General features: G+C 34.6%; 1 protein-coding gene across 1 annotated transcript; it reads right to left on the bottom strand.

Moving 5' to 3' along the window:
• Positions 1–4,986: 4,986 nt before the first annotated feature.
• On the bottom strand, positions 4,987–11,757 carry LOTGIDRAFT_175040 (hypothetical protein; the record flags this gene model as incomplete). Its single annotated transcript, XM_009055147.1, has 4 exons — positions 4,987–6,645; positions 9,175–9,356; positions 9,986–10,825; positions 11,379–11,757. The coding sequence occupies 4 exons, from the start codon at positions 11,755–11,757 to the stop codon at positions 4,987–4,989; spliced, it is 3,060 nt and encodes a 1,019-aa protein (XP_009053395.1).
• Positions 11,758–12,653: the final 896 nt, after the last annotated feature.

The following is a 12,653-nucleotide window of genomic DNA, read 5'->3' as shown; positions in this document are numbered from 1 at the left end:
CTTGATATTCACGAATCGAAAAGCAGGTTTTTATAAAAATTTGGAATGTTTTTATTACGTATGAAGAAACGAAACAATAAATAAATCATTTTCAACATCTACAGAATTGTATTCTAAAAACACTGGTCCTCATATCGATCAAGTGTCGTATGGGATAAATGATATCTCACAGACTGATAATAAACGGTTAGGTCTAAATGTGAGATAGTCTAGGCCGATAGGCCTATATGACCTAAATTTAAATTTCCAGCGAAAATATGCGAACGATGCCCCTTGGTGACGATGCTTCTGAGAGTGGAGATGGGTCGCAAGAGGAACTACTGGTGTTCTTGTCATTTGACCATAAATTGTTTGAAAAGTGCTCCACAGGAGGAAGATTTCGGGACAATAATTCTACTCCATGCTTTGAGAGGGCAGAATAGTCCGAAACATACCATAGCACGCTTACTTTTATTCGCGTTGAAACTCGCCACAATGGGATAGCTAACCATTTTCTGTCAAAAGACATACGATAAATGTTGAAAAATGATTTATTTATTGTTTGTTTCTTCATCATGTCGTTTAGCTAATTGAACATAATCGTCCACCTTAATCTTATAGTTAGAGTATCCCTTAAACGTTTTCTTTCTTTTCTTTCAAAACACTGTCAGAAGTCAAAATGATATTATATTTAACTTTTGATGCTAAATACATAACAAAAATAATTCCACCATCTCCATAGTCATTCTTTCCTTTGCAATATTCAGTTTCAGATACCAACCCAGCTTAGTTTATCTCAATTTTTAGAAGAAATATATAAACTATCAGTATCTGTATCGTATATTTCCGATTTATAAAATCCATTTATTATATGAATAAAATTGTTCATTATTCTTTTACTGTGAGATAATATAAACGCACCTAAATGAGTGGGTGTTAATCTTGTAGAATCCTTTGGAGGAACAAACTCCTTTTCTTCGTCATTAATCTCCACAATGTATTGAGTATCATTTAGTTTGTCATACTTCTTGACGTGATTGTCGTAATTAAGGCGGAACGTTTCTTCATTCCATAAATGCAATGAGGCATTTCTATCCCTCTGAATTGATTTACCGTATAAGGAATTAACAACTTCATGCAGTTACTAGCAACCCCATCCCCTATCTTTTTGTATTTATTCCTTGAATCCTTTAAAATTAAAATGTAATCTCTATATGGTGGAGTTTTAAAATTTTCTTCATAGACTATTTCATCTAATATCCTGAGTATTTTACCACCGGCTTTAACTACTTCTTGAATATCAACCAACTTTTAAAATAGCTGTTCTATGTCTGAATTTCTCTTCATTAAATAGCTTAACAAATTCTTCTTCCTCAGGTTAAAATGCTCTAGCACTTTCAGCTTTTGGATATTCACCTTCTGTCATAGTAGAGGCATACAGCCCATTAGCGTCAAATGCCATCGGTTTAGAATAGTCCAGCTCTTTGAGTTTAGCGTGAACTTTTGTTTTATCTTTTGTACTTGTGTTGTATTCTTTGAATAAATCTATTATTCCTTCAGTGTCACTTTCTAAATACTCTTTTAATATGGCGCAAATCTCATTCATTTTGTCCGTTTCAAATGTTTTCCTGTTAGCAGAAACTCTCCCTCCTTTAATGGATTGTCTGATGAAATATCTTATAAAAAGATGAATAAACCTTTTCAGTGTTTTCTTTTTCAGTGTGTTCTGGAACCTTATGTAACCTTGTCGTAATGATACAAATAATACCAACCCTTTAAAGATCTCATTTAGCATATGGCTCCCATTCATGTCTTAAAGGTTCCCAGTTGTCCTTGGTGTATTTAGCAATGTCTACATTCATTATTTTTCTTAAATTCATAGGTAGATTAGATGAATTACCCCATGCCGCCAAACTAGTGCTTTGATGTTGAAATGAACAAGTGAGACATATGTTTTGTAAATAGTTATTCTTATCATATATTTTTATCTCTCCTTTCTCTCTTTTCCACTTTTCCTGCAATCTTACTTCTGTATATGGATTAGATAAAGGAAGAGAAGAGTATTTATTTTTAATTATTTATTTTATCTTTATATTTACACATGATATTTCTACATCAAATTGATCTAAAATTTCATTGAATTCTTCTAATTCTTCAATGGTTATGTTCTTATCTTCTCTTGATCTTTCAAAAAATATAAATAATTTATTAAGATATGAATTTAAAATTTCTGTTTTCTTTTTATGAGATTTCTGTTTTGATGTATAACCTAATGTTATCAATCCACAAGATGATGTTTGAACAGCAGTGAACGCGGCTAATACGGTTGGGACAATTATTGGAAGCATTAACCCACCAGTTACAGCTGTTGCCACTGTTACTCCTACTGTTAGAATTGTGCTTACTGTTTTGAAAACAGAATCATTTCTACTCCATGTTTTTCTGCATTTGTTGAAGTGTTTTAGTTTTTCTTTTAGTTCATTTTGTTTTTCTATCATATAGTTTTGTCTACGGCTTTCGAACAGTTCCATTTTGTCCAACAGTTACAAAGGATATAATTTTGTTCTTTCGATTCATTAATCTTGTTTAGATGAACTGAAAATTTTGGTTTTTCAATTGAGATTGATATATTAACATATGCATCATCATCTCTTATTGCTGGTATCACAAATTTTCGTTTTTGTTGACTTTTATGAATATCAATTGAGGTAATATATCATTATTAACAAAATATAGTTTTACGTATTCAAAGTCTGTCGTTCGTAAAAACTCATAACTTTCCCTCTCTGGATTTCTAATAATATTCATTGATGGTTTCCAATATCATATCAAATTGACTCAATAATAATAATAATCTTTTTCTTTGTCTGGTATGATTAACATTCTAAACCTATCTATATATTTTCCACTCGTTTTAATTTCGTACAAGTGATTATTCGTGCTGTTTTCCTCGTTAATTTCTAATTCTTTAGTTTCTACATTTTCTGTGCCATTGATTAACTGAAGAACTTTACGAGCGTTAAATGGATTAGATGAAAGTGATTTTTGTCTGAAGAATATTGAATGAACTTTTACCTGCATAGGAAAAATGATTTCAATTAGACGTTTTCCTCGGAAAGCAAATTATGATGGATATTCATTATCAAACATCTCTATGGGGTTGAGAAAAATTGAATCTGGAACAGTATATACTCTTATATTTGCTGTAAATCCATATTTTTTATATTCATACTCTCTTGTGCTATCAATATTATCAGTAATAGAATCACTCACATATCCAAAATGTCCAAATGGAAGATTGAAATAATATGATTTATTTTCTTCCTTGAGATGCTTTTCTAATGCGGCTATATTTTTGTTCCTGTTTTAAAACTTCATTATTAATAGTGGTTATCTGTTGTTGAATACACTATCATCAATATTTTGTATTTGTTGTTGAATATAGGTTTTAATTTCACTATCATCAATGTTCTGTATTTGTTGTTGAATATAGGTTTTGATTTCACTATCATCAATGTTTTGTATTTGTTGTTGAATATAGGTTTTGATTTCACTATCATCAATGTTCTGTATTTGTTGTTGAATATAGGTTTCGATTTCACTATCATCAATGTTCTGTATTTGTTGTTGAATATAGGTTTTGATTTCACTATCATCAATGTTTTGTATTTGTTGTTGAATATAGGTTTTGATTTCACTATCATCAATGTTCTGTATTTGTTGTTGAATATAGGTTTTGATTTCACTATCATCAATGTTCTGTATTTGTTGTTGAATATAGGTTTTGATTTCACTATCATCAATGTTCTGTATTTGTTGTTGAATATAGGTTTTGATTTCACTATCATCAATGTTCTGTATTTGTTTACATTAACGAGAGGGTTAATAGATGTAATGAATGGTGAGGATGTTGAAATCGCCGATTACAAGGATTTACTAGCATACTCAAAATTTCTACATGCAATCAGAAAGTCGGGACCCGAAACAAGAAGATTAAAAACAGTTGAAACATATTTGAATAAAGTTATTCCTGATGAAGAGGAATCAGATGATTATGCAGAAGATTATCCACCAATCATACAAGAAATAGACGAATTCGAAGATATGGTATCTGGAGAAGGTATAACGTTTTTAACCGACAACAACGAGGAACTACTTAATAGATTACGAGTAATATTAGCGGCCATGAAGGAAGGACATCGATCGCACAAACAATATAATGAAGTAAATTGTATATTAAAAAGACTCCTAGAGAAAGGTATCATAGATAAAAATGATTATAAAAGCGTGATTAAAAATGTCAAATAAAGAACAACTATTCGTCATCACCTCGAATAAATCAGACATTAAATTATCTCTAGATTATGAGTACGAACTCGATCGCAATCAAGAATATGAATTGGGATTAAAGTATTTCTCTGTTTACAATTCCATTAGAAATATCAACGAAAAAAATAACCAAATAAAAATATCAACAGCTGAATGGAGTTACTGAATGGAGTTACATTCAAAAGCATACGTTTACTACCAGGAAGCTATGAATACATAGCCATTAACGAATACTTATCTGAATACGCAGGAAGCGTGAGCGGTAAAAACAATATCGAATTCGAAGGTAATTTGAATCTAAACAAAATACAATTGATATTAAGAAATAATTGTCAAGTTGATTTCAATGTAGAAAATTCATTGAATACTTTACTTGATAAAAAAAATATACACCCAATCCACTTTAGCACCACACAAAGCTAATATCGAGAATGATATCGATGTGATAAATATACATTGCAATTTAATAAACAGTGGATTTTTCAATAAATACAAACGACAGATTATTTACAGTCTTCCAACATTCACTGTACCGATAGGATATAGAATTATAGAGAAACCATTTCAAACGACGTATTTACCACTTAATTCCTTTATGATTAAAGATATAAATATTGAAATCAAAGATGGTAAAAATAGGTTTATAGATTTTGGTAACGAGGAAATTGTTATTCAACTTCATTTAAAACAAAAAAAACTAAATTCATTCTGATGGATCATCATTAGATTCATTCTGATAGATTCATTTGTAAAATAATCAAAATCATCAAATACATAATCATCATCCAAACACATCTCATCTTTATTGTTGTAAGGATACATAATTCCTTCACCGTTTGGTGCTTTTCTCTTAACGAGATTTAGATAACTTCTGAAAACTTTCTTTTGTTTTTCAATGGGAATAACTATTCCATCAGTAAAACTTTTTACCCAAGGTTTATCAAATTCATTCGTTACGTCATGTCCACTAGCTAATTGAATGTAGTCTTCTACCTTAATCTTATAGTTAGAGTAACCCTTAAACGTTTTCTTTTCTTTTAAAACACCATCGGAAGTTAGAATGATATTGTATTTTACTTTTGGCGCTAAATATAAACCAAATATGATTCCACCATCACCGTAATCATTCTTCCCTTTGCTATATTCGTTTTCAGACACCAACCCAGCTTCATTTAATTTATCCCAATCTCTAGACGAAATGTATAAACTATCTGTATAGGATATTTCCGGCTTATAAAATCCATCTATTACGTGAATGAAATCGTTCATTATTTTTTTACTGTGAGATAATATAAATGCACCTAAATGAGTGGGTGTTAATCTAGTAAAATCCTTTGGAGGAACAAACTCTTTTACTTCGTCATTAATCTGAACGATATATTGGGTCTCATTTACTTTTTCATAGCTGTTGACGTGTGAATCGAAGTTGGCTTTAAAAGTCGCTTCACTCCATAGATGTCCCGATGTATTTATATCCTTCTGAATAGTTTTACCGTATAAGGAATTACCTAATAATTTCATGCAATTACTAGCAACCATATCTCCTTCTTTTTTGTATTTATTCCTTAATTCCTTCAAAATTAAAATATAATCTCTGTATGGTGGAGTTTTAAAATTTTCTTCGTAAACTATACCATCTAATATTCTAATAATTTTACCACCGGATTTCACTATTTCTTGAATATCAACCGATGTTAAAACGTCGTGACAGAAACCATTTCTGAACCTGATTTTACTCCCAGTTTCCTTCTGACCTATTCTATTCGTAAAAGTTATTTTATCTTTAGCTGGTATGGGTTGAAAGAACATGTTTTTGGGATATTCAAACCAGACTTTTAAAATAGCAGTTCTAGGTCTGAATTTTTGTTTATTGAAGAGTTTTACAAATTCTTTTTCTTCTTCTGGTAGAAACGCTCTTGCACTTTCCGCTTTAGGATATTCACCTTCTGTCATGGCGGAAGCGTACAACCCATTAGCGTCAAATGCCATCAGTTTAGAATAGTCCAGTTCTTTGAGTTTAGCGTGAACTTCCGTTTTATCTTTTGGGTTAACACTGTATTCTTTGAATAAATCTATTATTCCTTCAGTGTCATTTTCATTGTATTCTTTTAATATGGCGCAGATCTCATTCATTTTATCCGTTTCAAATGATTTTCGATTTGCCGAAACTCTTCCTCCTTTAATACTTTGTCTGATAACATATCTTTTAAAAGGTTGAGTATGCGAGTAAACTTTTTCTACGTTTTGTTTTTCCGTATGTTTGGGAACCATTCTAGTAGTTTCATACCATTCTTCTTCAACCATTTCTTTAATGTAATGATATAAATAATACCAACCCTTTAAAGATAAAGAAGGAGCCGTTAGATTATTGGAAACGTTTTGGAAGACAGTTTTTTTCATGGCTTGATTGTATTTTATCAAACAAGCTCCGAGACACAATGTATCTCTTTTAGCGTAAGATTCCCATTCGGGTCTTAAAGATTCCCAGGTTTCTTTGGTGAATTTTGCAATATTAACATCGATGATCTATCTCAAATTCATCGGTAGATTAGATGAATTTCCCCAGGCCGCCAAACTAGTGCTTTGATGTTTAAATGAACAAGTGAAAGATATATTTTGTAAATAGTTAGATTTCGGGGAAGGGAGGGTTTGATTCTCCCAAATGTACAGGCCTAGGGTGGAGCAGACACTTTATTTAGAAATTAGGATTACGGGTCTTGATATTGGGTTTTCTTCTGTTCTTATTCTGATCTGAAATTAGAAAAAATAACTTGCCCGATGGGCGAGAAGTATAGTATCTGTTATGTACTGATTGTTTTTAGTTTACTATGAACAATATTATCATTTAAGTTCTTATTTTTTGAATATGCAACTATCATTTTCTGCTTATAGACATGGGGGAATTTCTCTTGAAGGCTCTTATAGTGGGCATGAACTATCTTGCTTGCTCGATTGCTGGTTGTATTAAACGGGACAACAAAGGGTGCTATGCCTACATTATGATGAATATTTAGTCCTATAGGTCTTGCTGTATTCAATGTCTCAATCCAATGGGCCTCCCTAGATTGACGGAATTTGGTAGTTTCATCTTCGGGCAAGTCAATTTCTATACGCTCAATTGGGATTAGGGTGAGATCGTCTATTGAATGGTCGTCGAGGTTGAAATGATTAGAAACAGGCTTGTCTTTCTTTAATTTGATGTCTGACCTATGAGCATTAAAGCGAGTTCGTAAATTATTCTTAGTTTCTCCTACATATTGTTTGGGGCATTTCTTGCATGAAATTAAATATATTACATTCGAATGTTCACATGTTAGATGTTCCTGGATCGGGTACCTTTTTTTCGTAGAGTTGCTTACAAAATAATGAGTTTCTGATATAAAGGGACATGTTTTGCATCTACTGGACAAACAATCGTACAGGCTTGGTTGAAATCAGAAGATCTTGTACAAATTCGATGAAATCGTAAAACTTGTGACTTAATTATACCAGAAAAGGTATGTTTTGGGTGAAAGGAGCTCTTGTGCAAGAGTTGATGAGTATCAGTTTCTTTGAAATACACTTTAATATCCAGTTTATTTGTTTCTGCTATGGAATCCCCCTTAAAGACTATGGTATCGAGAAAGTCTATGCTTTTGGCGCTCACGTTTGCGGTTAGTTTGATAGAAGGATGGTGGTTGTTGAGAATTTCAAAGAATTCCCAAAACTGTTCGATAGAATAAGTCCAAACCATAAAAATGTCATCCAAAAAGCGTCCGTAAAAAAGTGGGTCAAATGGACAGAGGGACAACACCTCACGTTTCCACTCTGCCATGAAAAGGTTTGCGTACGAAGGGGGGAATCGTTTGCCCATTACTGTCCCTGAAGTTTGTAAATATGTTTGACCATTAAATGTGAAATCGTTTCGACTAAGACAAATCTCTAAAAGCTGTAGAATTGCATCGTCGAGTCTGTTTGGATCTGGGTTTCTATTAAAAGCTTTACGAACTGCCGTTAAACCAGTAGTGTTATCGATATTGGTATACATAGAAAAAAAACGTCGATAGAAATTAAAATAGCATTAGAGGGAACTCAAAGATTTTTTATTTTATTGACAAAATCGGTTGTGTCTTTAAGGTAGGCGCGATGTTGGCATGCTAGAGGTAGTAAGAAATGATCAATGTATTCTGACACTGCATATGACTCACTACCACAGTCAGATATAATCAGGCGGCCTTTAGGGATTTTATTCGAGATAAACCACTCCTTGGTTGGATTCTTATGGATTTTAGGCAAAGTGTACAGATGTCTCTCGCGACAATCAGGTTTGGCAGACAGATAGTCATATTGTTTCTGTTTGAGATAACTAGTTTTGACTAAATCGGCAAGAATATTGTTAATCATGTTAGCAGTTTCTTTGAAAATTGGTGTCGGTAAAATGGCATAATGTTTAGGATTATTCAGTTGATTCTCTGCTTCTGAAACGTAATCCTCCCTATTCAGAATGACACAACATGAACCTTTGTCACTCTTTTTAATAACAATGCTATCGTCTTTCTTAAGTAAGTTTAACGCTTCACGTTCCACACGTGTGTGTTATGGAAAGGTTCACTGTTTGGCTATTCATACTCGCAAATGCTTTCAATATTTCAGGATGGATGGCGGCCTGAAAAAATATATGTGCAGCTAAGATGTCGTTGAAATCGTTCAATGGATGGTCGGAGATAATTCAAGTTAGCTATCTTTGGTGTGGGAATAAACTTAAGTCCACGGTCTAAGATTGAATGCTGAAGGGGTGTGAGAATTTTGCGGCTCAAGTTAACTACAGTTTGGCCTAGCGGTGGCCTCTCAGTATTTTTATCCCCAGTAATTAGTTTAAAGACTTACTCGATGCTTGAAGCTGGTGTATCCAAAACAAATAGATGCTGTTTCTGGAGACCAATGAAGATTATCAACTGGTTCGAATTCTTCTTCGTAGGGTGGTAAGATTGTTGCGCTGTTGATACTGGACTCCATCATCATGTTGTTGAGAGTGCTGAGGTTCTGTTGTGCTTTCTTCGAGATTTTATCTGAAATGGGTATACATGTGAAGAGGATCTTGGAGTTTGGGAAGGTTTTGTTGGCTGTGGCGACTAATTTCCGGGCTTGGTTGAAGGAGGTCTTTGGTAGCTGATCACGGTTGTTGAGGCCTACATGAAGAATAATGGTAGTAGGTTTGGGATCATGGTCGTATGATTCCAGGATTGACTGTATGTGATGGATTTGGGCACCGGGGTAAGAATGTATTTCGGTGTCTGAACTGGTTTTGGTAATTCGATTTAGGTTAGATGATCCAATTATTAAGGTAGATTTCATTAGAGCAGGTAGCTTCCATAATGATTTGTCCTTGGTTTGGTGATAATACGGTTTGGTAGCGGATATAATGGTCGTCGACGGTGTGATTGGTACTGGTTTGGTAGATGTTAGAATTGTAGCATTGGGAACGGACTGGGATCTCGTTCGAGGGGGGGGGAAGGTCTGGATACACGTCTCGACTTGGATGGAGACTGAGGGGTGGTTTGCTGGTCCAAAAACGCACAGAAGGAAGAAAGGTTGGCGGATCCTGGATCACGTGGTGAAGATTCAGATGGTGTGGAAGGGGAAGACGAGTCTGAAAGTGAAAAGAGAAGGGGTGTGCCCTCTCTACGAGAGCGTTTACCTATGTCTGCTGGACTAGGAGTAGGTGAACTTCGGGCTCGTTTAGGGGTTTGGTTCGGCAGCGTGGTGGCTCTAGATGGTGCAGGTGTAGTGTCCATTTCAGTTGGTAGAGATATGGTTACCCTGGTTTTTGTTTCGTTGATTGTTTGGTAGAATTTGGAGATTAGAGCTTGAGTGAGACGTTTCCCATAGGAGCGACGGGCCCAGGACAGGGCATGAGAAACGATGCGGTCGACGGCAGGTGATGATAAAGACTTGGTACGAATGGTGGTCAGCTTCTCTTGAAGTGTGGTTTGGTAATGGTCGATCAGGACTTGCGTAACCTTATAGAGCCATGTCCGAATGAGGGATCTAATATTCGCGTCGACAGCTGATGTTTTCATTGCTGGACGGATAAAACTATCCAACTCAGAGACTTTGCGTTTGAAGGTAAACGCTGGTTGGCCTTGCTGTTGAAGGGTAAGGATTGCCAAATGATGGAGGGACTGCAAAACTTGGAAGAACACCTTCACAAAGGGTTCTTCCTCCTTATGAGTGGGGACTGGTTGGCGTCGGTGGGCTGGTAGTCTTTTCTGTTGTTGGTCAGGTCGATGGTTACCTCTTGATTGGTAGGCTGTGTTGTAGGTAGGTCGGCGATGGTGTGGGATATAGCTGGATGGGTTGGTTGGTGGTCGGCGATTGGTAGGTGGTAGAGGTCGATGGAAGACAGGGCCGTTGTAGGGTACGTGATATTGGTTTGGTTGACGATTAGTGTTTCTATGTCTGGCTTCTTGCCAGTGGTTGTTGTAGTTGGGGTTAGAAGGGAATGTACAGCGGATGTAACAGGAGGAAACTGTATATGCTAGCGTGAAAATGTTGGGATCAAATTATGCAAATAAGTCAAACTGGCTTTGGGGATATATAAACTAAGATGAAAGTTATGATGAAAAATGCAAAAATATATATTTAGGTGATAAATAACGCTAACAATGATGTGAAAAATTATAACAAGTAAAACAAAAACTTACACAATTGACACGAACCGGTTTTCGAAATATTATCCTTTTTCAAGTGTCGAGGAATGGTTATTTCTCTCTGGTAATCCCAGAGATTTCATATTTTTGTTATAAAATTCACTTCCTTTATCTACCCATAGTTTTTTTGGATGACGGTTAGATTGTTTCATAATCGTTTCAAATGCGTGTTTGACTGATAATCCCGTTTTGTTTTTCAAAGGAATTACCCATACATATCTCGTATATAAATCTATAACTGTTAAGCAATATTTAAATCCTCTTTCGACTGGCATATGAATTAAATCGGCTGACCATATTTCATCTTTTTCAAACACTTTGACTTTTAAAAAGTTTTTAGTTTTTCTAAATTCTTTATGAATTTCATCCGCTAATCCAAACCTAATTTCATCTTTGCTTTCAACAGTTTAATGATTAATGCTCTTTCCATTCTCTCTTTGAAAGTTGGATTTGGAATATTTTCAAGTTCGATTATCATTTGTTTGTCTGCTTCGTGTCTAAACTTTATGTCTTTGTTTCTGTATAAAATATCATGTTTAAGCGCAGTGGCGTCAACTCTATTGACTGGTTCTTCCCCTGGTTTGGGTTTATCGTTTTCGTCTAATCGCAGATCTAACCTTGTGCCTGGACCTGTGTAATTGTGACCGGGAAGATGTTTTTCTCCGGGATATTTCGCCCATGGAAATCCAGGATGAGAACCGAATGATTTTTGTATATCTCCTGAACCGAAATAAGTTTTTGGAGCGTGAGCGACAATCATTTTTATCCTATAACTTTAAAACCTTTTCCTTTCCTTTCTTCTAATCTCCTGTTTCGAAGTTCTCTTATTAGCTCTAATTCTTTCAACTCGTCAGATTGTTTCACTGTATCGCTTATACTCTTTCCAGCTTCCGTGATTGAGCCGATGGCTTTCGCTCCGCGTGAAATGAGTGATTTGTTTTTTGAAACAAAGCTAGCTACTTTTGGAATTATTGTTTTACCTAGAGAAAATAATGAAGAAAAGATACCGTCGCCCGAATAATCTTCGAATCTGTGTTGTTCGTGTTTTAGAATTAAACTCATCCTATTTTTAAATGAATTAATTTAGTCTGTTTTTATCCAAAAAGAGTTATCTCCCTTCTACTAAAAATGTTATGTTATTTTATATAAGGGTATTTTTAATATGCTTTTTTTGATGGAATGTAGGAAATTGATTGAAGGTGTTTTTAGTGTATGAAATGTAGGGAATTTAGGTCTTTTGCTGTAAGAATTTATGAAATGTAGAGAATTTATGAAATGTAGGGAATTTAGGTCTTGTTTTTTCGGGAGTTCATAGATTGTTTGGATTTTTCCCATGAAATGAAATGGAATAACTCGCTGGTTATCAGATGGACACAACACAGAATTTGAGAATTGAGATAACACTTATCCCACCTCTGCCACCAATAAAACCCTATATGTAGCGTGTTGCTGGATTTAATAATCTGGGGTTGGGGTTTTGCTATACAGCCCCAGAATAACGCAAAAATCTCTCAGTTAACGGGAGCAAGTGTCAGCTCAAAAGTGACTTAGTTCTATCCCAATTTTGTGAACCCCAAAAACTTGAATGTACAAAATGGGGCGATGTTGTTCTACTGCAAAGAACACACTGAAACCAATATCTCAATTTACTCAATG

Source organism: Lottia gigantea, assembly GCF_000327385.1.
Source record: "Lottia gigantea unplaced genomic scaffold LOTGIsca_234, whole genome shotgun sequence".
NCBI lineage: Eukaryota > Metazoa > Mollusca > Gastropoda > Lottiidae > Lottia > Lottia gigantea.
The sequence above is the reverse complement of the archived record's forward strand: the minus strand, read 5'-3'. Positions and strand labels throughout refer to the sequence as shown.